The 25,171-nt window shown below is 47.8% G+C and overlaps 1 protein-coding gene across 5 annotated transcripts in view; it reads left to right on the forward strand.

Annotated features, from left to right (window-relative positions):
- The window catches only part of LOC147630703 (DUF21 domain-containing protein At2g14520-like), a 112,107-nt gene that overhangs the window by 9,827 nt on the left and 77,109 nt on the right, over positions 1 to 25,171 (forward strand). For all 5 annotated transcript variants that reach the window (XR_015267700.1, XR_015267697.1, XR_015267699.1 and 2 more), the window contains exons 5-7: positions 6,347 to 6,433; positions 6,841 to 6,980; positions 7,081 to 7,168. Coding sequence is in view for 1 of the 5 variants with exons in the window: in XM_086810663.1 (XP_086666789.1) it covers positions 6,347 to 6,433; positions 6,841 to 6,980; positions 7,081 to 7,168 (315 nt within the window). In the remaining 4 variants the exon portion in view is untranslated. The remainder of the gene's footprint in view (positions 1 to 6,346; positions 6,434 to 6,840; positions 6,981 to 7,080; positions 7,169 to 25,171) is intronic.

Raw genomic sequence — 25,171 nt, forward strand, 5'->3', positions numbered from 1 at the left:
AAGGGCTGGCGTGGCTGAAGCGCAAGGGATACTGCTGGCGACAGAGAAGGCGTGCAGAGTGGGCTCTCTGGCGTAGCCAGCTGCAACCAGAGAAAGGGGGCCTCCCTTGTGAAGTGCTGCTGGTGGAGACGCCGACGTGTGGGCGAAGGCGTGGTGAGCGTGGAGATGCAAAAGGAAGTTGCTGGCGAGGACAAAAGGGGCGCAACTGTAGGCCACAGAGGATAGCAGCGAAGAAGCGGGGAGACCACCCTGTGTGTGTAAGATAGTCGAAGGGCTGGCGGGCTCTGGACTCGGCAGTGGACGAAAACGAGAAGTCGTCGCCTTGTTTGTTGAGGTGAGACCCCCCTTGGTGACTGAGAGGCGACAGTGGTTAGCTGAGCGTGGAGGACACGGGTAAGAAGAGAAGAGAAGGCTGCCTTCGCAGTGGGTAGGGTGAGCGTCCAGGTGCGAAAGGCTGGTCTCAGCGACGATAGAGGTTCGTGGTGAAGTGCAGCCTTGAAGAGGCGCTGAATGCGAAGAGAGTTGGGTCGTCTTGGTGGTACCAGAGACAAGGGTGGCAACTAGTGAGGAAGCCGCCTTGGTTTTGGGCATGAAGGGCGAGTGGTGGCGTCAAGTGACAGGCTGGCAAGGGATTGACAGGTGATCTATGAGGGCTGGTGTGGGCCGCGTAGGTGAAGCAGACAGAGGACAGCGTGAGCGGGTGCCGAGTGAAGCAGAGACAGAGACAGGTGTTGCTGCTTGGTGGTGGGCCGGTAGCAAGGCAGATAAGCTGCTTGGGTTTGTTGTGAGGCTGGCAGAGGATCAGCACAGAGAGTGAGAGAGAGATGTTTGGGTAGCTGCTGCTGCTGGTGACGACACATGCAGAAGTGATGGGTTGCAGAGACTTGAGGGTTAGCTAGTGTGGGCGCCCTCTGAAGAGATAGTGGCCGAGTTCATTCTGGTGTGCTGTTTCAGCAGGCAGGCGAGTGGATCATGTGGTGATTGGGGATGTGGTGTATCCTCGGCAGTGGACAGGCCTGAGTGAGTTTTTTATGGTTGTGTGAGTAAAGCTTCTGTGTCGGGAGAAGCTTGTATGATGTTTTGACTGGAATATATTGCTGGGTGTTTGCTTGGTCTATGGTGCCCCTGTTTGGTGATGTCTGTCTGGCGTGGGTGGGTGGTGCATTGTGAGAGAACGTTCCAGCCGGTGGCTGGTGGTGCCCCGTTGGTGTGTGTGTTTCCAAGTTTGCGAGGTGGAAGGGCTATAGAGGCAGTGGTCTTTCTTTCTTTTTTTCACCTCACAACGTGATTCAACCAGGCAACCTAGGGTGAGGGCATCTTGTGGATGGTAAAGCTGAGATCGGGAAAAACCACTCGCCCATCCACAATGGCATCAAGCTCTGAAGACATCACTAAAGAAGAAGAACCAGTCGAAGGAACGCTTCCGCAAAAAGAAGACAAAGACAACCAAAAGCTAAAGGAGCAGATAAGGCAACTCTAGATTCAACTCGAAAGAGTGCAGATGGGAAAAGAAAACTGGTAGAATTACAGGCAACCTTGGCCCAGCAGGAGACACCTAAAGAACAAAGTTCCTCAATGGAACAATGGTGTTGATGGATGATCGAAAAGGAAGAGGAAGACCGTGAAGCAAGACTGGCCGAATAGCTGGCAGAGAAAGGCAAACGCAAGGCCAAAGAGGAGCAATTGTGGGCGGAGCTTGAAGCGAAGGCAAACCACGAACAACATGCCCGAGAAGACTTGAGGGACCAGTTTCAACAGACACTCCGGACTCTGGTAACTTCTTTCCACCCTTCTCAATTCTCCACAACCCCAGCCATAGCCTCGACAATAGTTATCTGTGCCTTACCGAACTTCACTAAGTATGACGGCAAGTGCGACCATTCGGTTGTGACTCAGTTTATTCACCAGTTTGTTGCCCACTTTTCTATTTCCAAAATCACAGAAACCCAAGACAAAGTCCATCTGGCGGCTCCACACCTCATAGGTGATGCAGTCACTTGGTGGCAACACTGGTCCCGTTTGCACACGGATCCTTACACTGGCTTACCGGACTATGATTGGGACACCTTTGTGTCCGATTTGAAGACTAGGTTTCTACCTCCACATTACATGACAAATCTAGAAGATGAGTTCTACAAACTCACCCAAAATGGTTCCCTTGTGCTCACCTACTCCAACAAAGTGATCACATCAGCTCAACAATTGGGGAAGTCCGAGGAAGAGAAGCTCAAGCAGTTCATTTGGGAATTGGATCCAAACATTTGGTTCCTTGTTTGAAATTTTGAACCTCAGACATATGACATGCTTTGACTCTTGCGTAGAATCATGAGATGATGCTCAATGGAGGCAAGCCCAAGACTGCTCCAGTCACGCCCAAACCTCAGCAACAATAGACACAGACCACCCAATAGAACCAAGCATCTAACCAACAGTCAGGTAAGGGGGCTTCCAACAACAAGGATCAAAAGAAGAAGGGACAAAATAATGTCTCGCGCATCATACTTCAAATGCATGTGCTCCAATAGGACTATTGAGGCCATATATAGGGTCGTTTAAGAGAACAATTCTTGTGAGCCCAATTCAGGTCAATTAGTGTTTCTAAGATTAGGATTTGGGTAGAAAGGGAAGCATGAAGGGATAAGAATCACCTCGGAGAGATCACCCGCCAACCTGTTTCTTTGAAACAAGATGCCACCACGAATAGCAAGGAACTTTGCTTGGCCACGAATTCCTACACAAGTGTGCAGTGAACTCCAAGAATAGATAATGAGCTGCTTGACACACCTCACCCATAATCCCCAACAGTGGACGGAACACATCACGTCCCAAAAGCCTCAAACAATGAACTTGGAACAGATCCAGTTCATAATCTTTGTCGTACCAAAGATAACCATGTCCTGCCAAATGTCTAATGCTTGGAACTCTGACTCATGGTCCCCATGCACGAGTAGGTGGAGCTGTAATCAACCCCCTCTCCCAACCACAAGCCTCTTCTAGTTGGAAGCACATGGGGGGAAACTTTGTGTACTAGAGAAGCACACCATCTGGGATCTCCTGAGCCGGAAGCGCCCTGGGAGCCCTAGAAGTAGTACTAGAATCTGAATCACTATCCTGTGTCGTGTCTTTGCCTTTTCTCTGAGATGAAGCCTTGCCCTTGGTCTTGTCCTTCTTCTTGGATAAACCATCTTTGGACAGATGGCCTCTTTTTCCACAAGTAAAGCAGCGACTCCGACCTTTCTTCTGAACTGAGGAAAGTGCCTAGTCAGAACCGTTGACTGACACCTTCAATTTACCCTGTGAGATGAGAACGGACTCCTCCTCCAAAAGTAGGGAGCTAAGATCATCAAAATCCAATTGAGTGGATGTGACCCAGCATCGAAAAGATCGAGAACTCACATCATAGTCCGGAGGAAGCTTGGTGCGGATAAGAGTAGCCAGCTAAGAAGAGAACAAAGCAGCACCCATAGCCAGTAACTAGTCATGGATAACCTTAGCTTCATGAGAAAAGACTGCATGGAATTGTTTTCATGAAATAACAAGCCGTAGAGCTGTCCCTACAAGGTAATTGCCCTCATCGATAAATCGCAAGCAAAGAGATCCTCCAATTTTGACCATACCTGATGAGCATTGGCTCAACTCCACCCTTCTGCTTATCATCAAATACCATTGCAAGTACCGCATTCAAAGCAGGCAAAAGCTAAACAGCATTGGTGGTTGAGGGCGGGGGTGGAGGGGTGGTACAGCTGTGGTGGTAGCCATTATAGAAGCCGGTTGTTTTCTTTTTTCCGCTTGCCATTTGGTACAATCCTTCTTGGCATGTCCCGTGTGGTGGCAAAAAAAACAACGGTTCTCTTTGAAGTACCGTTCCTTCTCATCTGACTGTAAAATCCTCTAGTAAGGCCCTCGATCTTTTCTTCAAGGGTCTTCTTAGGTCCATCTTGTAGCTCCTTCCCACTAAAAGAGCTAGTTTTGTTGAAATATGCACCAAATACATCCCTAAAAGGATGGGGCCAAATGGACAATGTACATGTGAAAGGGACCAAAGCACTTAGCTTGTGGATGAAGCTTCTCTAGCACCTAGTTTTGTGTTAAACCACTTGTTTTGATGAAACCACTAGTTGGTATTGAGTTGTATGGGATCTATAAAAGGGCACTTGCCTATAAAGTAATTAATCAACTATTTTGCCCAATATTGTTCTCTCTTGTGTGTACTCAACCCTTCTACTATTTCTTACTCATCATGTGTTTTAACCTTGAATTAGTCTTTGAGCCACCATAGCCAACTTGCACATGCTATTTTTTATTTCAACATGGTATCAAGAGCTTTGTCATCATCCTTAGACGTTTTTTTGTGTGGCTATCACATCTTCAACTATTTTTAGTGTCTTTCACTAGATTGCAAAGTTGCTAGCCATACCCACAGGTGGTGGAGGATTCAATGCTCCCAGCTCACTCAACCATTGCACCATTCTTGTGAGAATCTTCCCTAGCTTTGGGCACCCTAGCCTGGCACATCAATTAGGTGGATTAGGTCACAGGCGCCACACCATTATTACTTCTTGCAAAATCACTTCTTTTCTGGTTGTACACTGAATGTGGCATCCTACAGGCGGCCATCGCCTAATTCCTCATAGTCGTAGATGCGCCCATATGCGACCTTGCTTGCCCTAAGAGGGTTTTGTCAATAGTGTCCTCAACTAGGAGAACCAAGCTCCTTAATAGAGCTGTGTCTTTCATAGAGTCTTATGACCCAACTCGGAGGCATCTCAATAAAGGTGGATGAAGACATTGGCATTGCAGTGCTACACAAGTCATTGCCTCCCGATTTCGACAACATTGTGACAACTTTGACCAACATGCCTATCACAAAGCTTGTTGATGTTGAAGCTTCTCTTTTGGAGGAAGAGAAGAAGTTGAAGGTCAAACCAAAAGAGGACACCTTGTCCAACACTTCATCAAATGAAGTGGCTCTCTACACATTAAACAAAGGCTACAAGGGGAAGGCTAAGTATAACTCTTCAATCATTTGTGATTTTTGTCACAAACCTGGGATGATGAATTTCCGGATGCTTCACTATTTACGGTCCAGCCAAATGCGAGGGGGGTACAGTCTGAAGAGGAAGGAGAAACTCTGCCGAGCATCCCATGGACCTGGTATGAAGAAATGTTTTCTTTTATCTCTAGTGGTGAGATGCCTGCTCATTCAACTAGGAACTAGCGTAGGCGCCTTGCTTTGTAGCAAAACCCTGACCTGAATGACTAGAAGGATAGACCAAATCTTTTTTTAGAGAAATTTTCAGGATATATCTCATTAACTTGCATATTATAAATTATTAAGATTATAACTCCATTAAGGTTTGAATAGTTGACGTGTGAATGCCATCCATTGGATGCTTTACACTAGGATGATCATCCAAGATCTTGAACCCATCTCAGACAAACATGGGTCTAACTTTGGATGTATAATTCCCAGAAGATCATGCTATTAGATGTGTTAATCCCAAGATACTAGATGTGTAATTTTCATAAAACTAATCATCTCACACGTGTTAATCCTGATAATCTTTGGATGTGTCAATCCCAAGGCACCAGATGTGTAATTCTCAAAAAAATGAAGATCTCAGATGTAATGTTGAGATTCAAGCTCGATGTCAGCTTATGCTAGTTGCACTATGTGCTGGCATGTTAGGTAGTAACATGTGTGAGACATAAATGACCGCGTCCAGCTGGTCATAGTGTGTGGACATTAGCTAGGGTTAGCAGTGTGTGGACACAACACATGTAGTGTGTTGTAGATTATGGATTATGGCTTTATGCATTGTGTGATGCGGCTGGAAATTATGTCTTAGTACATTGCACACGAACTAGGAGTCAATTCTCGACTAGTGCGAAAGATTCCGTAGGAATAAGAGTTTCCTGAAATAAGCAAGTGGAAAGGTTGTACTGCTGATGACAGTTCTTGGGAGACTGTTGAGTCTCTTAAAAGACAATTTCCGGCCTTTATGTGTAGTAACTTCTCCGTTGGATGAGAAAGCGGTCTAGCTTAAAGGTGCTCGGGAGATCAAGGGGTTGTTTTAGAAGCCATTCATTAGTGCTCTAAATTGATATAAATAACGGAATTAGAACCAATAAAATCTAGTGATCCATCTCGCTTGGACCAGTAAGCTATGTACTTGTCCATCTAGCTTGGACAAGTTTGCTGTGTTCTAGTGCATCAAGTTAATAAATCTTTTTTTTAATATGTTTCTTGTTTTTGGGCATGCTTCTTTGCTCAGGTATTGATATCTTTCGGATATATATATATTTTGTGTAAAGCTATTGAAGGAATTTATATTTCTTTTTGCAGCTGCTGGACTTTTTGCTTGGGAAAGGGCATGTTGCTCTTTTTCGTCGGGCAGAATTGAAGACACTTGTCAACATGCATGGAAATGAGGTAGGTTGGGGTGTGTATGTGCACTCTTCTTTCTTTATATTCAAATTTTTTGGGGTCTATGGAGGATAGTCTAAAAACCATGGATGGATGAGGTCTAGGATTAAATCCACATAACATATGAATGGTGCAAAACAGTCCATATGTACTTTCTATCTGCATTGATACCAACGTACTCAATTTTCAAGATGTGTGCATATGAGTAGCTGTGTGGGCTTGTGTATGGATGTGTAAATAATATGTACATCCATTTTAAAGACTACCTGTGCCCCCCTCAAGCTTTGCATATTCACCAAACGGTCAAAGAACAATCTAATTTTGTAATATTTTTAACTATAATTGAAAACGATTTTATATTATTATAGGATATTATTAGTAGTTTATGGTTGCACGATGTCTTGTTATTATAGGCTGGAAAAGGTGGGGAGCTTACACATGACGAGACTACAATAATTACTGGTGCTTTGGAATTGACACAAAAGACTGCAAAAGATGCAATGACACCGATTGCCTCGGCATTTTGTCTTGATGTGAATGCAAAGCTTGACATGTATGAATATGACTTAATTTTCCCACACTTTGACATATAAAATTAAGAATTCATTCCATTTTTGAATTAACAACTCTCTTTTTTTTTTTTCTTGCTAAAGGAGTACGATGCACCTCATTATGACAAAAGGTCATAGTCGTGTTCCTGTGTACTCAGGGAATCCAAGAAATATCATTGGGCTTATTTTGGTGAGCATAAATGTCTTGAATTTGGATTTCATAGTTAATGGATTTGAATAAAATAATCTATTTCCTGTTTGCATTTAAGAATTGTATGTTTTGCAAAAGGATAACTTTGAGGTACACATAGAGGGACAGTTAATGACAGAAAAAAAAGCATCATTTTAGAGGGCCCAATGGAAGTTACGCTCCTCCTTTTACTATGATATCCTCTGTGGGCATCTACAGGTGCCAAGCTCCCAGATTTGTGATGAGGCACCTCCAACAGTGCTGTCCCTGTAGATATCCTCCATTACAGGTGCTAAGCTCCCAGATTTCGTGATGAGGCACCTCCAATAGTGCCATCCCTGTAGCTTCATCCTTGTTATCTCTATCTCTGCATTGACTAGCGCTTTGGAAGAATGATGTGACGAGTTGGCTTTGAACTCATTGTTTTTCAAGGTGTCTCATGAGTCTCAATGTCTCTACACCTTGTGTAGATATAGGACCCACATCTTTGATCCCACATACTCTAAGCTTTGTCAAAGAAGACCAAATCTCTTGTGGAGGAGAATGGATTCCATAGTATGACATTCTGGCATGATCCCTTGGCTCATCCTCTTGCATGCCACATACTTTGCATATCCCATATGCAAAGTATTGAATATGCCAGAGGGGTGGTCCAATACCAGCACGCTGAAGTAACACCTCCAAAGTAGCTGTCCGAAGTGGTTTGGTGAAGAGATCATCCCCAAGAAACCAAATCCTGTACCAAGCATGAAGCAATATCCAGATGTAGACCTCCGAGTATCAACGTAGCTTGCCCAATCAGAATCTGTGAAACCAACCAAATCAACACCACTGGAATAGGTGATGCCATAATCTGAAGTACCTCAAAGATAACGAAGAACTCTCAAGGCTGCCTACCAATGAGACCTTCGAGCGGCTGATGAGAACTGGCTGAGAACACTCATAGCATATGAGATATCTGGACGGGTGTTGGCAAGGTAAAGCAATGAGCCAACAGGCTGCCCCGGTACTCTGTGGAATCCACCAAGGGTGTATCATTCTCCTTGGATAACTTGGCACGGGGATCCATGGGACAAGAGAGAGGTGTACAGTTTGACAACCCATAAAGTGAGAGTAGCTTCTTCACATACTTCTGCTGAGGAATGAAGATACAATCATCTCTCTGTCAAACCTCCAACTCAAGAAAATAATGAAGAAGGCCAAGATCAGTCATCTCAAATGTCTCTGAAAGCTTGGACTCTACCTGTGTGACCAACTTAGTATTTGAGCTAGAAAGGATGAGGTCATCAACATACAAAATATTGACACAAATATCCCCATCAAAAAGAGGATGAGGTCATCAACATACAAAAAGAGGATGAGCTAGAAAGGATGAGGTCATCAACATACAAAAAGAGGATGAGGTCATCAACATACAAAACATTGACACAAATATCCCCATCAAAAAGAGGCACATAGAGATTGCTGTCTGGATATGCCCTCTCAAAGCCAAGAGATAACAAGAAGGCATCAATCTTTTGATACCAGGCATGGGTGCCTGTTTGAGACCATAAAGAGCCTTCTTCAGAAGATACACATGGGTGTCCTGTTCGGGCCATAGTAGTTAGGGGGTTGTTTGAAATGGGTTTCCTAAAAGTTTCAAACGTGTTTCAAACGGGTTTCGTAAAATCAGCCCAAAGTTTTCTACGAGTTTTTCTGCCTACAGATCTTTGCATGTACAAAATTTTAAATATATACTGTGTAAAATATGTAAAAATAACATTGAATGCATAGAATACATGGAAACATCAATTTGAAGCCTACATGTAAGTTGAAAAAATTTACAAACTACACACTGGTCACTGACATATCACTTTGCAGGTGGCATGAAGTTTGAACAATGAAAACTTTCATTACAAACAAGTTACAACTTGTTACTTACTACTTAGTAACTTGCAACTTGGAAGACTGAAGTCTGAACGGTGTAGATTACAGTCTTTGAAACACAATAACAAAAACCATATAATCATCCATCATCAATGATCATGATTCATAGACCATGGTCCATGATCCATGATCCCAATCATCCATCATTCCATGCCACAAAAAAAAAAAAACCATCCATGACTCTACATAGGTTAAAAGTTTGAAGCGTTCTTGTCACATGAATCATGATGAATCTCCAATGCCCATAAACAATACAAAATAAATCATGATAAGCCACATGGCTCATGGACAATCGCTCAGGCTCTTAGCCTAGCTAGTAGCTATTCTTGCAAGTCCTCAATCTCCTCGCTCTCATCATCGTCAGACTCAGACTCATTGTGAGAATCGAAATCGGATGTGGAGGAAGACTTAGCTGCTGCACTAGTACTAGCACTTGCTGTAGATGAATGTGCACGAGTAACACGTGCAAGTGCTGTGATCTCCTCATATAGCATGGCATAAATGTCACGCTCCTCTAGAGGAATCTCAAGGACTTCTTCAACTTTCTCAATGTCAATTTTATCAACATTGACTTGGCGAGGCTCGATGTCACATGCACTCTGCACTGTAGTGCATGGTGACAAGATGGCTCATCATCATCAGTGCAACATTGTACATTATTAGCACCTTTTAGGATGATATTTGTCGTACGCTATGACCCCATTGTACTCCTCTGTCCACGATAAGTCAAGCACGAGCTACGTAGGTCATTCTCAGCCTTAGACAGTCAATCAGTCAGTCCAAGTCCCTTAACCCACTTGAAGAGATACATTCATGCACGTAGAGTCAGTAGAAGCCTTTGCATCAGGACATGTGTGCACTTAGCATAGCATTCATCCCATATGCATGTAGGCCTGCTAGACCATTGCAAAAGCCTTCATATATCATCTAGCAGCCATCAGAATTTATCTAGTATTATTTCCATAATTTATAGCATTTATTGGGCATTTTTACATCATTTATATATTTTTGCCTGGACAAGTGCAGTTGGCCAGCTCTGTAGCCAGCCGACTAGCATCCCTTGTCCATATAAGTAGCCGAGCATGTAGTCCTTTCATTCATTCATATCATATTCAGCCTTGAAGCACTCATCGCTTGGAGCCTTCAGCACAAGGAGCATAAGCGATTGCAGAATTCAGCACATCAGTCTTCAGCGTTTTCCTCATCAGCATCTAGGAGCATCAACGCTTGAGCAATTCAGCCTCCCTTCAGTAAAATGCAGCATCTACAGCATTCAGCCTTCAGTACCCCTTGCGTTTTCAGCATTCATATAGTTTTCAGCACCCTCATATGCATCGTTTTGTTATAGCCACTTGGTGAAGGTAAAACTCAGCAATTCATACTCATTTTCGACATTCATACATAGTCTAGAACAGTCCCAATCAGCCCCTTCTCTCAGCCTTAGATTTGCAGCCTTCCTACATCCATTGGGAAGAGTGCATAGGCTCAAGATTGGTTATCATTGGTGCTTCTACAGCCGTGTACAGTTCAGCCCGACTCTTAGTCTTCTGAGATCTTGCGTTTGGCTTATCGTCAGTCCACAGTCAGTCTCTTCAAAGAAATAAAGCAAATACTATTCCGATAACGGGATAGGAGGCCCTTCAGTGGGTAATTTGGGACCCCATACGGTGTACAGTTTCCATCTCTCTCTCTCTCTCTCTCTCTCAAATCTCTTAAAGTTTGAAGTCTGAAACTGGATTGCTAAACTTGTGAAACTCAGGATATAGAAGACGGTGTGAGCATTTGTGTGACAGGATCCTCAAATTATGAATACTTCCGTTGCATGTTACATTGGTATCAGATTCAGCTTGTCCACACACACCGTATCCTAGCGTGAGGGCATCCTTGGATGGTAAGATTGCGTTCTGGCACGACCACCGACTTCAGCATCATGTCTACAGAGGAGAGTAGTACCCATTAGCCGGAAGATGTCTCCCCCGAAGGAGACCTTGCTCTTCCAACTACAACAGACACTATAGCTCTACTCAGAGATCGAAGAAGACCGGCGTCAGGCTGAACTCGCCGCTCGGGAGCACCAACGAGAGCTTGATCGAGAACGTATGTTACTCGTATAGTAGTTAGGGGGTTGTTTGAAACGGGTTTCCTAAAAGTTTCAAAGGCGTTTCAAACGGGTTTTGTAAAATCAGCCTGAAGTTTCCTACCTACAGGTTTTTGCATGTACAAAATTTCAAATATATATTGTATAAAATATGTAAAAATAACCCTAAATGCATAGAATACATGTAAACATCAATTTGAAGCCTATAGTCTATAGTCTTTGAATCACAAACAACAAAAACCATATAATCATCCATCATCAATGTCAAACCATACATGACACTGTCACGACTCACACTACATAGGTTCAAACTTATAAGTTTGAAGTGTGCATGTCACATCAATGATCATACATGAATCATGATGAATCAATAGTCATGGCCCAATGCCCATAAACAATACATAATAAATCATGATAAGCCACATGGCTCAGGCTCTCAACTCTCAGCCTAGCTAGTAGCTAGTCGTGCAAGTCCTCAATCTCCTCATCCTCATCATTGTCAGACTCAGACTCATTGTGAGAATATGAATCATATGTGGAGGAAGACTCAGCTTGCTACACTCGCCTCACCTGCTGCACTGGAACCAGCACCTGCTGCTGTAGATGCATGTGCACGACTAACACGTGCAGGTGCTGTGATCTCCTCATATAGCATGGCATAAATGTCACGCTCCGCAAGGACCCGAGCTACAATCTTGTGATAGGACTCGAATGGCGAGGGATTTCTGTCATAATTCATGCAACAAAAGAAGTTGAAGCCCTTATTAGAAATAACTTATAATAATACTACAAGTGGATTCTTATGCAAGATTCAAGAACCAAGAGTCAAGACTCACCAAGTGAAGGGTGCTGATGCCATATTTCTCCCACCATGACACTGGCTGTAGCTGTGTCTCCTGCATTTTGGCCGTCACTGAACCAAATTTAAAGCTACCATTTCGGAAAATAAGTAGCTCATCCTCGAGCGGCCTTAACAGGTCCACATCCCCTCCTGTGGATCTCTGCCATCCATCCTCAAGCTCCTCATTATTGTATTGCTTCTCATTTCTCCAAAGAGGACGCAATATGTGAGCAATTGCATGGATTGGTCTATGAAACCAATCCCATCGTGTGTTCCACACGGCTCGGATGTCCTGAACCCTAAAAAAACAGCCATGAAATGTATAGAGTATAATGTCATGACTCATAAACATGATATTATACAAGATTGAAGAATCAAAGAGACTAAGAGTGCATGCATAATGCAAGATACCTCTCTGTTTTTTTTTCCCGAGAAAAGATCCTTTCATTAGTTATATAAAAACGCCCGTAGGGCTACAAAAGATCTCTCCTGCTCATAAGAGAAACAGAGCAGTGAATACAGCAAGGCAGCCCGGGAGACTCTCCCTAGGTGCTGCAAAATACAAGCATCAGTACAAAGGACTGAGGGGCTAAATCATACAATAGGAGGGGGGAACAGCCAAACAGGTGGCCTGTAATGCCAACGGGGGGATCCCGTGTGTAAGGTATAGAGGGGGCCGCTGCGCCAGGTGGTGTGAAAGGCCTGGCGCCGCAAGATCACCTCATCCGAGTCGCCCCGGATGCGGTCATACTGTCCTCGCAGGGTGTGGATCAACTCCTGCCAAATCCCCCGTACAGTCTCTGCTGGTGGCTCCAGTCTCCCCTCAAAGGCCGTGAAACACCGAGCCCTCCAGGTGAACCAGATGGTGAGGCTGTTGAGGAGCTCCCATCGTAAATCCCTCTCGTGTCCAGCTGGCGGACGAGAAATCCGGTGACGGAACCAGGCGAGGCTGGCCCCTAATGAATCTGATGGCCTGACTGTCCTGCTCCATCTCATAGCCCATAGCAGGCCTTGACGAAGTCGACCAAGCAGCGGCACCCCATGTAAACATACCCTCTGGAGAGAGGGGGGCCAGAATACGTAGCATCCTCAGCCAAATCTGCTGCGCCTGAGGGCAATCTCATAGGCAATGTCTCTGTGTCTCCATAGGGTGGCCGCATCGGACGCAGGCCGCCGGAAGACCGTTGTAAACAAGCCAGGAGCCAACTGCTGAGCCCCTGTGGGCGACCAGCCACTGGAAAGTCGAGATCCTGCGGGCCTGTCGACTAGCCCAAAGCCGAGCCCAAAAATCCTCTAGGAACTCCTGTGAGAGTCCCTGTAGCCAGTGCCCCGCTGCAGCTGGAGATACCATCCTCCTCGCCGTCAAAATATGCCGCCCCAGCCGAACAGTATACTGGAAAAAGGTGATCTCTGTGGCGTCAAGGGATGCATAAGGATCATGCCACTCGTACTCCCCAGGGTCCCACTGTAGCCGGGCCAAGGGGCGCGCTGCATATGCCCATATGCGCCAATCCGGGAGCACATCTGCAGGGTTGGGGTCAATATGCCACTTCCGAGAAGCGGCGGCCACTACCCGTATCCTTTGAAAGGTGCACTTTGCAACCAAAGGCGACTCCACCTCCACTCTCTGAAGTCTGCCCTCATCTTGAATCGCATAGTAGAGGCATCTGCCATCCTCAGTGCAAGCTCTGACAGCAATCAGGATCTCCAACTGTGTAAAGGCTCCCATCCACCGTGGGGCCGCTATCTCGAAAGGCGTGAACCACTCCTCTGTGAGTGTCGCCTGAATATCATCCCTCATAATCAACCCCCCTCTGAAGTGACTCAGCCTCTCCACCTGGATCTCCTCTGGGAGACTGCAGAAGGCCTGCCAGTCTCCAAAACTACGTGCTGGGCCTGCCGCTAAAGGTCCCCAGGCTAGACGAGGCCGAGAACCCAGCATATGACCCTGCTCTGTGCGAACCGCTGGGCTCCAGATGAGCGGCTGTCTGGCCCGCTCCTCAACACAAGGAGGAGGTCGCTGAGAGAGCCCCGGTCTCAGCAGCTCCCAAGCTCTCAGGATGCTCAAAGCAAATCTGTCCTCCCATCCTCTACTGAGGCATGTCCTCCTCATCTCTATGAAGATCCAGCGAATCTCTGGTGCCCAAGTGCCCCCTGCTGGGGGCCCCTGAGCCTGCAGCCGCTGCAAGAGAAGCTCTTTCCACGGCTCTGCGCTCGCCTGGAAGCAGCCCCCGAACAATAAGCTTCCCCAATAAGGCTCTACTCTGATCGACTGGATCTATAATGCCCAAGCCTCCCTGAGCCAGCGGAAGTGTAATAACTGCCCATGCAACCTTTGCCCGGGGGGCTGGCTGACCGTCTCGCCCAGACCAAAGAAAGTTCCTGATCAGCCTCTGCACACCTGGCTGACACAAGAGCTCGTAAAGATCCAGCAAGACGTAATGTACCACATGGTCGGCACCTGATTTGCCACCACCACCCTCCCAGCCAAGGATAGTCGAGCTGTACTCCAATACAAAAGCTTCTTCCGAATGCTCAGAAGAAGCGGGGCAATCTGCTGCTCAGGTGACAAATCTAGTCCAATCTGGCATCCCAAATACCGCACTGCTGTGCCTAAAGGAATCCATCTAAAACTGGGGTCCGGGCTCCACGCCGGAGTGGGAGCGCTGCTGATCCAAAAGGCCACTGTCTTGCGCCAATTGATCAATGCTCCCGAAGCTGCACTAAAAACCTGGAGCGACTGCTCTGCCCGAAGAAGATTGGCCTCTTGGCCATGCAAAAATAAGCCCGTGTCGTCAGCAAACTCAGCATCGAGCAGGTCCTCCCCCCGGACTGGGAGCTGGAGTCCTCTCAAAACCTCCTCTGCCGTCAAATACATGCTCATAGCCTCCGCAAAGAAGAGAAAAAGAAAAGGGGCGAGGGGACACCCCTGACGGACTGATCTGGTCAGCTCAAAACTCGACCCCCGTCCTCCTGCAATCAACACCTGGCTACGAGCTGTGGAATACAGAGCCGCCACCCCTCTAATCCAGCCTGGCTCAAAGCCCAGGCGAAGCATGGTGCCCTCTAAGAAACCCCAATCAACTCTATCTCAAAATCGAGAAGCATCACGACCAAGTCCTCACCAAGAAATCTAGCTCGGGCCGTCGCCTCCCAGAAAGTAAAGATGTTGTCAAGGATACTGTGCTCCTTGACGAATTTTGTCTGGGTAGCATGAATCAACTCCCCCAGGAAGGGCTGGATCCTCAAATTGAAGGCCTTGGCTAAGACCTTGTAGACAGTATTGAGGATCGTAATAGGTCTCCAATGCCGAATATCATCTGATACTCCCTCCCCCTTGGGGATAAGAAAGATCAAGCCCTCTGAAAAGCTCTGTGGCATCACCCCAGTGTCCAAAACATACTGAAAGCCCCTGCGGAGGCCTGGCCCCAAAAGGTCCCAATAGCGCATAAAAAAGGCCGGCGTCCCGTCCTCCCCTGGGCAACTATGTCGCGGGCGGCAGGACCCTCAAGGCCTCGGCAAGCTCAATCTCTGAAAGAGGCGCACCAAGAACTGTATGCATACGATCTGTGACCCTCCTCTGCACATGGGCCCACTGAGTCTGTCTGCAAGCATCCCGATCCTCAGTGGCTGGCTCCGCTGAAAGCAGGTCTCTATAGAATGCAGTGGCAATGGCTCTGATCTTCCCGGGCTCAGTAGCTACCGATCCAGCCGGCCTACCAAGCTGACGGACTCCTGCTCGAGCATGGCGGGGTCCAGTGATCTCAAAAAACTCCCCAGTCACTCTATCACCAAGCTGCGTCCACTGAGAGGCCTGACGACGATAGTAAAACTCATGTCTCTGCTCCTCTGCCTCTCTAACCTCCTGGCGTGCCTGGCTCAGCTGGGACGCCACCCACTCACATGCAGGCTGCTGCTCCTGAAGGCGCTGAAGCGAAGCAAGGTTGCGTCTCAACCGATGCTCCCGCTTGCGAATCTCTCCCAGCCGTGTCAAAGCTGCAGCGTGTAAAAAAGAGCTAAGCTCAATGAGTCCCTGGGCACACTGGCCTGCTGCATCCTGGTCAGAGCACTGACTATATGTCAGATCCTCTCAATGTCCTTAGCGAGACTGGGATCTGTAAGTACCCTCTCTGGGATCCTCAACTGCAAGCTGGGCTCCCGTGTCCTCTCCTCCAATGTCAAGATAACTGGCGCATGATCTGAAAATGAGGTGCCAGCGAGAATGCCGACGGAGCCCCCTCGCTCCCCTAACCAATCGCCCACATAAAAGCGATCAATCCGTGATAGATTAGTCCCTCCCTGCCCCGGCGATCCGACCGAGAGAAACTAAGACTGTCCTGAGAGCGGGAGAAGGCCCCATGCTGCCATGCATCAGTGATCCTCAGTGACATGCAAAACCGGTCCCAAGCTGCAAGCTCCGTGCCGTGCACTGTAACATGACTGCCTCCCACCCTATCGGCCGGGTCCTCCAGCATGTTGAAGTCTCCCCCGACACACCAATGTGCGGCCTCTGGCAATGCATCCGTAACCTGGGTCCAGAACTCTGCTCTGGCACTAGCATGGTTGGGCGCATAGACGTTGAGCACGCCCAATAGCTCATCATGCATCCTCAGAATGACATACTGTGCTCTACCAGGCACAATGATCCCACGATCCACAATGGCCTGCCGCCATACATCTGCAATGACCATGCATACTCCTCCCTGTCCACCCAAAGGACCAAACCCTGCAGACCAAAAGGTGTCCCATCTACCAGGCATCACCGAACCATATCTCTGGATCCTGCTCTCACCCAAGTGGTGCTCCTGCATCATCAAAATATCAATGCTGCCACCAACCAGGCATCTCTGAAGCTCCTGCCTCAAGCATCCACGATAGCGTATAAAATGTGCTCCGCCAAGGCCCTGTACATTCCATGAGATGATCCTCATGGATGGCCTGCTGAGGTGGATGCTGTCTCAGCCGTACGGCGGGCCTTCGCAAGCGGCTTGGATGGAGAGTAGTCCCCATCCGAGCGGCTGCGAATCTGCCCACCCGGTGTACTGCAAGAATCACGGATGAGGTGCCAGTGGCTGTGGCCCATGGCGAGTGCCTCCCGCTCTGACAGAGCAACCTCGTGTATACATACATATCCAGGGTCGCGTGCTAAGTCTGCCACTATGCGAACGACCAAATGACGAATCCCTGAGGCATCCACACTCCCGGGATCCAAGAAAAAATGAGCCAACTCCCATAGTCGGCCTATCACATCTGTCACCTCCAGATCGCTCATATGTTGAGAAAACTCAACTGCTTGAGTCTTCAAAGTGCTAAGAGCGAGCTCTAGAGTCCACTCCCGGTTGCATGGGCCACATAGAGGGAACGAGAAGGCCACCGCTGAATCCAGTGCCTCCTCCCCGCGGGCCGGAGGTATCACTACATGAACTCGGATGGGTGTTGGCTCATGGGGGCCCTCTGCTCCAAAAAGCCATGTGAAGGCGTAATCAAAAGCCTCTGAGCGCTGTCTAATGCCAAGGCGACTCAGCCGACTGCGGATAGATGATATCCGTGAAGCCCGAATCGGCATGGTAGGTCTCCTCGGTGGTGCTCGAGCGAGGTCGGTGCTCAGCGCCCTCCGGACTGTAGGTGAACGCCAGGGGACTGCCAGGGCCTCCCGCGAAGGTGAGGCGGGCGGGGGGGGGGGGGGGGGGTGAGGGGGGTGGAGAGGGAGCCGTTGTTGCCGAAACCGGAGCGGGGACGGGAGGCGGCGAAGGTGGAAGCGAGGCGGTGGGAGGGGACGGGGGTGGGGAGGGTGAAGGAGGGGGTGCTGGCATCTCCTGGTCCTCAGTCGTCGCAGGGGTCTCCTCCTGGAGGGGAGCAAAGCTGTTCCTCACGGGAACCCAGTGATGCTGAGACTGTGGCTGCTGCTACAGCGGTCTCTGGGCGTGCTGCTGTGGCTGTCTCCCTCGACGGCGCCCCTGTCCAGGCTGCCACTCCGAGGTCTCTGTGGCCTGAGCAGGTGTCCCGGGGGCAGCCTGCCGAGGGGCGGGCCATCAGGGGCCTGCTGCTGTGGTGAGGGTCGGGGTCTCCTGTGAGGGCATGCCTTGGCCAGATGACCGACCTGCCTGCAAATGAAGCACTGGTTCGGGAGCCCCGAAAACTCCACTCTCTGATCAATCCATCCCCCCCCTATCCTAGGTAGCTGAATGACCTTAGGAAGGGAGGAGATGTCAGACACCAAAACTCTGACCGACGGTAGCCCAGCTGCTCTGGCCACCATTGAAGCTGCTGTGGGGCCAGTCTCTAGTACCGAGCCCACCAATGCTCCTAGCCTCGAGAGGAGCGGAAGATACTCCCGGCGGAGTCTAGGGAAGCAAACTGTAACATGGAAAAGGCGCTCTCCTTGCTCAGCCGCTGCTGGGTCAAAGCCGTGCTGCCAAGGTCTGAAGAATTGAGGCGGGGCGGGAGGAGCCTCCATCAGAGTCTGAAGCTATGGCGAAGGCGAGGCGAGGCGAAAGCGGAGATCCTGCAAGAACCGAGCTGCACACAGAGAGGCGGAAGACGAAAGCTGGAGAAAAAAGGAAAAAACCCCCCTGGGGGCGGAAATTAGCAAGAAAAGGGAGGGGGGGGGGGCGAAGCGGCGAAGGAGTAGCCCTGGGGGGGGGGGAGGGGGGCGAAGCGCAAGAGGGGTGGGGGGGGGGAGAAAGAGCTGGCGGAGGGGGGGGGTCGGGGCGCTGCAGAGGGGAGGTGCGCGAGAAGAGGGGGGGGCGCGAAGGCGAGGAGGGGCGGCGGCAGTGCAGCGAGGGAGGGGGGCGGGCGGCGCAGTAGCGAAGGCAGGCGGGGGGGGGGGGGGGGGGGGGGCAAGGGGAGGCGCGAAGGATGAGGGGGGCACAGCAGGCAGGTAGGCGGGGGGGCGCAGGTGTGCAGGTAGCGCGAGCAGGGAGGGGCGGGAGCTTCAGCGAGCACGTCTTTTGCCTTCTAGTGTGATACCTCTCTGTTTTGATAAGACAGTGCAACGGTTCAAAGCTTCACCAATTCTATCCATAAACTTGTACAGGAGTCCCAGAGTGCTGCCCTCCATGTCCGTGATGCGAAGAACACTACAAATAGGCTGAATGGCCTTTATGAGAGCTTCAGCCTCTTGCCACCAAGTCTCTCATGACAACACGTACAAATGCAATGGCCTTGGGACTATCATGATCATCCCAAGCCATTCACTCCCTGGAAACCACTGTGCGTAGGAATCCATGGCGGACTCTCACCAGCCTCTCAACCACAATGAATGTGTATGCAAATCTAGTGGTAGAAGGTTTGAGAAGCTCTAAGTCACTGTGTGCCTGATACATAGCAAGCACCTTTGGCCTCTTTGTCACAAACTTTACCATCATGCGAGAGGTCTCAAAGATGTCTGACACCCAACCTATCTTTGCCACATCCTCGATGAGGAGGTCCAAGCTATGAGCAGCACATGGAGTCCAAAGAATGGCAAGAAACTCCTCCTCAAGCATCCTTCCCATGGAGACACAGTTTGTGAAACCGATCCCGTCAAGTGGGAAAGACTCAATTGGACACCTACACGTTTAATAGCACAACTTTAAAACCACAAATATGAAATGGACAACTTAAAACAACTTGAAATTTAAATGAACAGAAATGGAAAGATGGACACCAGCACTGGGGCCGGAACGGGCCGACCCCCCCCTCAATATATGATATATTTATTGGGAGTATTTAAAGAATACAATGCTCCATGGGTTCAGAGAACCAGATGATGTCCATGTACATATGAAAACAGTATTAAACAAATAACTCGAATTTCGATGTAGAAGCTCGAAGCAGATTGACCACTAGTGTGGTCCAATCGCTACGGTCCTGTGCTTTCACTGGACTCCGCGGAGAGCACCACACTGGTGTTCCGAGACCACGCACAGACAGGCGCTCTCGTACTAACGCCTGGCTCTCCCGATCTCAGCACCTTTGGACCGAGGTTCGCCCATATAGCTTGGACAACCCGGCACCGAACGGGTGTAGGCCGAGCAGGACGAATCTTTTACCAGATTTAATCATATAAATGCTTTACTCAAATCTGAAAATCACTTACTTGTAGATGGTTGATATGATAGCCAATCCTCAGAGTATGATGAGGTATTCCAGGTGATGTGGAGTCTCCTTGTAGAACACCAATGGAGATAGGATGTACCACCTTTGTAAGATAAAACAAGCAGCACCTATTTGCCAATTTACTGCCGCCTGTAAGAGCATGTAAGAGGGTCTTGGCTGCAACCAGTAACCTTGGCTGCAGACTGCGTAGCCCGCCTGTAGAAGTGAAGGTGGTGTAGGCGCAGCCACTAGTTTAGGTTGTAACCGCCAGCAGAGGGTACAGAAATGCAGTCGCCTTAGAGAAGATCATGCGCAGCAGTACAGCCTGTGGGTAAACACCAACCTGCGCAGCCACCTGAATGACAACATGCGCAGCAGTGCTTTGTGAGAAAGCCCACGACTGAATGCAGAAGCAGCCGCCTGAAGAAACAAGTTCAGCCGCCCGTAGAGAAAAAAAAGACGCCTGGCTGCTGTAAACAGGCGCCTGGGTGCTGCAGCCTATAAGGTATTCGCAGCCTGTGCTACGCCTGGCTGCAACTTGCGCAGCCCACCTGTAGGAGGGGGAAAAGTTGTAGGCGCAACCACCTACAGCAGCATGTGCAGAGAGGAGGCGACTGGCTGTAGAGGTGCACTCAGCCGCCTGGTTGCTGTAGGAGCAGCCGAGTAGGAGGTGGTCGCCGTTTCTGTATCTTTACAAAGATGGTGGAATCGGGTGATCAAGATCCACGTTAGGAAGAAGCGATGCTCTCCCACGCTTGAAGGAAGGCCCTTTTTTTAATAAAATTAATGTGGAGATAACCTTAGCTTGCATGTGGGGAATTAGTGGGGGTTGGTGACACCCACCCCCACACTCACTTAAAAGTGAGGCTCCCCACCTTGGCCCCAAAGTGGGTGCCCAAAGGGGGTGCCCACTTTTAAATAAGTGTGAATCCCCTATCCTTATAAATCAAAGGGTTAGAATATTAAATATTAAAACAACGTGTACCATGTACTTACCACCTGTTCACATGCACTGAAACTTGTCAGAATACAGGGCACACTTCACGACTCACTGGCAGGCGTCCCCGCTCAGTAAGTAACACGTCAGGCAGGCAAACACACAAATACAGGTCATGCGAAAACAGTTTCAAGCATGCAAAATATGTGTGCATGTGCAAAAGTAACATGGACATATCTCCCGTTCATGGAACATGTACAAAATATCTGTCGGCACAAAACTGGCACGACATTTATTACATAAAAACCTGGTCTTCCTATGGAGTGACAGTCCCATAGGTAAGACGCAGTTCCAGGCACGAGTTTCCCTAGGTGTGACAGTCCCATAGGTAAAACACGGCACGAATACTGGCCCTTCCATGGCGTGACAGTCCCATGGATCGAACACAGTCCAGGTCATACACGGGTGGCACTGATCTGGCTCCCGTCCATACGACACCATCCTGCTAACACACGGGTGGCACCAGTCTGGCTCCCGTCCATGTAAGCAAAATACTGGCCTCTTCACATGAGACACCGGCCTGGCCTCAAGTGAACGAGACGCAAAAATGTAGGAATGGACCAAATGGTCGGCCAATTGGTGACATCCCCCCGGGCTTCTAAAGAGTTGACCTCAACTTAAAAGCCTCAAGATATGCCTGCAGCAATTGCGGATAATCTGCAAAATATTCCTCATTTACCCACTTGGCATCAATAGGCAAATAATTCTTAAACTTCACAAGGTATCTCCTGGAAAGCTTTCCTGCAGGTAGCTTTCTCTCCTTGTGAAAAACAATCTGTTCTGGCTGGAGGATCTCCTCAAGCTCTTCAATTTCTGGCGGATCTTCTGTGACAGGCTCATCAGGATCTGGCCCCACATATTTCCGAAATAGACTCACATGAAAAGCATTGTGAATCTTCCAATGACTAGGTAGAGCAAGCCTGTAGGACACTTCATTGATCTTGTGAATCACCTTGAAGGGTCCATAATAGCGAGGAGAAAGCTTAGGATATGATCCTTCTCGTCCTGGCCTCTTTCGAAGCCTAGCCTTCTCAAATTTCAGCAATACCCAATCACCTTCTTTGACTTCCATGTCCCTTCTATGCTTGTCAGCAGCCTTTTTATGCTTATCCTGAGATCTTGCAATGGCTGTCCGCACCTGACCAAAGGCAACATCCAAGTCACGAACATATTCATCAGCAGCAAAAATCTCATCCTTGGTACGAAGGATGGGTGGCAAGACCACTCTGCCATAAACAACCTCAAATGGAGCCTTTCCTGTGGAAGCATGAATTGTATTGTTGTAGGCAAACTCAACAAGTGGAAGATACTTCTCCCATGCACTCTTTTGATCTGCCACATAACACTTCAATAAATCCAACACAGCTGAATTTGCAGCTTCACTTTGGCCATCCGTTTGGGGATGATAAGCTGATGAAAACTCAAGCTTAGTACCCATATTATCAAACAAAGCCCTCCAAAATAGGCTTGTAGTCCTGGGATCTCTATCCCCAACAATGGATTTAGGCATACCATGATGCTTGAAAATATTAGCAAGAAAAAGCTTTACCATATGATCAGCTTTAATGGTTTTCTTGACGGGCAAGAAGTGAGCTTGCTTGCTAAACCTGTCCACAATAGTCCAAATAGCATCATTCCCATGCTGGGATCTAGGCAAATCCATAATAAAATCCATCGTGATACTTTCCCAAGGTTGCGAGGGAATAGGCAATGGCTGAAGCAAACCTGGAGGCTTTTGCCTGTCGAATTTCACCTTTTGACAAGTGATACATTCACGCACATAAGCCTCAATGTCTTTACGCATGCTTGGCCAAAAGAAGTACCTCTGAATCATGCGAGTAGTGGGCATAATACCTCTATGACCAGCATAAGGTGGAGCATGACATTCGTCCATAACCTTTGGACGCAAATCCTTCACCACACATAGGCAATTATCGTTCATGAGATAACCCTCATTGATAACATAAGAGGCATGTGAATGACCAGCCATCAAATCAGTCCATATATGGCAAAAATCAGCATCCAAATGATACAAATCTCTCATAGCAGATAGATCTCCATGAGAGGCCACTGAGACTGCAGCAATATAAGGCCTCCTAGATAGTGCATCGGCCACTACATTTTTCTTTCCTGGAGTATGCACAATCTGAAAATGAAACATGGAAAGAAAATTCGCCATTCTCATTTGCTTCTCTGAAAGCTTGGTTTGAGATAAAAAGTATCTCAAGCTTTGATGATCTGTCTTGACCACAAATTCAGCCCCAAGAAGGTAGTGTTTCCAAATCTTTAAGGCGTGAATTACAGCCAAGAGCTCTTTCTCATAGATATCCATATGAAGCTCAGCATCATGCAAACGACGGCTCTCGTATGCAACTGCATGCCCTTCTTGATTTAGGACAGCTCCTATGCAATCACCACAAGCATCACATTCAACCACGAATGACTTGTGCAAGTCAGGAACTATCAATACTGGACCACATATGATCGCATGCTTGAGCTGCAAGAAAGCATCCTGTTCCTTTGAAGTCCATTTGAAAACAGTTTTCTTCTTCGTGAGATCATGTAGAGGAGTGGCAATCATAGCAAAATGCCTTATGAAACGCCTGTAGTACGAACATAATCCCAGAAAACTTCGTACTTGATGTACGTTTTGCAGTTCGGGCCAATTCCGAATAGTCTCTATCTTTGCAGGATCCATTGTAACTCCATGCTTGGATACAATATGTCCCAGATAATGAATCTCTGAAAGGAAAAACTCACTTTTCTTGGCATTAACGAAAAGTTTATGCTTCCGCAACTCTTCGAACACTGTGACCAAATGAGTTCTGTGTTCCTGCTCATTCTTGGAGAAAACCAAGATATCATCAAAGAAGACTCCTGTAAACTTGCGATGGGATCGGAATATCCTATCCATCATACGATTAAAAGTAGCAGGAGCATTGGTGAGACCAAAAGGCATTACCAAGAATTCATATAATCCGAAGGCTGTCCTGAATGCAGTCTTATGGACATCTTGTGGCACCACGCGTATCTGGTGATAACCACTCTTCAAATCAAGTCTGCTAAAGCAAGCTGAGCCATCAAGCTTATCCAGTATATCATCAATACGCGGAATAGGAAATCTGTTCTTGATGGTAAGCTTGTTCAAAGCTCTATAATCTACACACATACGGAATGATCCGTCCTTCTTTTGAACTAGAAGCACAGGAGAGCAGTAAGGTGAGGAACTGGGCTGAACCAAACCTTTCTCTAAAAGCTCATTTACCTGCTTCATAATTTCTTCTTGTTGTGCGGCACTCACTCGGTATGCGGGTTTGTTAGGTGGAGAACTACCTGGCACAAGATCTATACAATGATCTTCGGGCCTTTGGGGAGGTAGTTCACCTGGCAATGAGTCAGCAAAACAGTCTTTGAATGCATTAAGAAAATTCAGCCTATCATTAGACATAGCATCCACACTTTGATGATTTGGCACAAGACTATCACGCACAAAAATCAAGTACGCTGAAAGACTCTTTTTCATTGCTTTATTAATTTGGATGTGTGATACAACTGGGATGGAATCCCCTTCTTTGCCAGCATCAATAAAGTGCATGCGGCCTTTATGCATAAAAGAAATCATATTTGACTTGTAATCTTTGCGGGGCTCAAGCCTATGATGCCACGGCTTGCCCAACAATACATCACATCCATTCAAAGGAGCAACTAAGAAATGCTCATTGTCAAGGTAGCCCTGTATATGAATACGCAACTTCCCAATCAAAGGGGTAACCTGCACCTCTTTACCAATGAATGCAGCTTCGGCTTCAATCTGAGGTCCCATGTTTTCAACCTCAATACCCAATGCAGCTGCCATTTGCATAGAGATGAAATTGTCAGTTGCACAGTCATCAAACATGAAGAGTGCGGGCTGATCCTTAACTTGCCCCCATGCCTTGCAAACCATTCTCTCCTTAGCATCATGACCTGTATTACCTTGCACATCAGGAACTGCATGAACATTTGCTTTGGTATGCTTGTCCTCGTGCTTTGGTTTGCGATCTGGGCATTGCCGAAACATGT

The sequence above is a fragment of the Cibotium barometz genome, chromosome 16 (assembly GCF_041138505.1).
Source record: "Cibotium barometz isolate CiBa-2024 chromosome 16, ASM4113850v1, whole genome shotgun sequence".
Classification (NCBI taxonomy): Eukaryota; Viridiplantae; Streptophyta; class Polypodiopsida; order Cyatheales; family Cibotiaceae; genus Cibotium; species Cibotium barometz.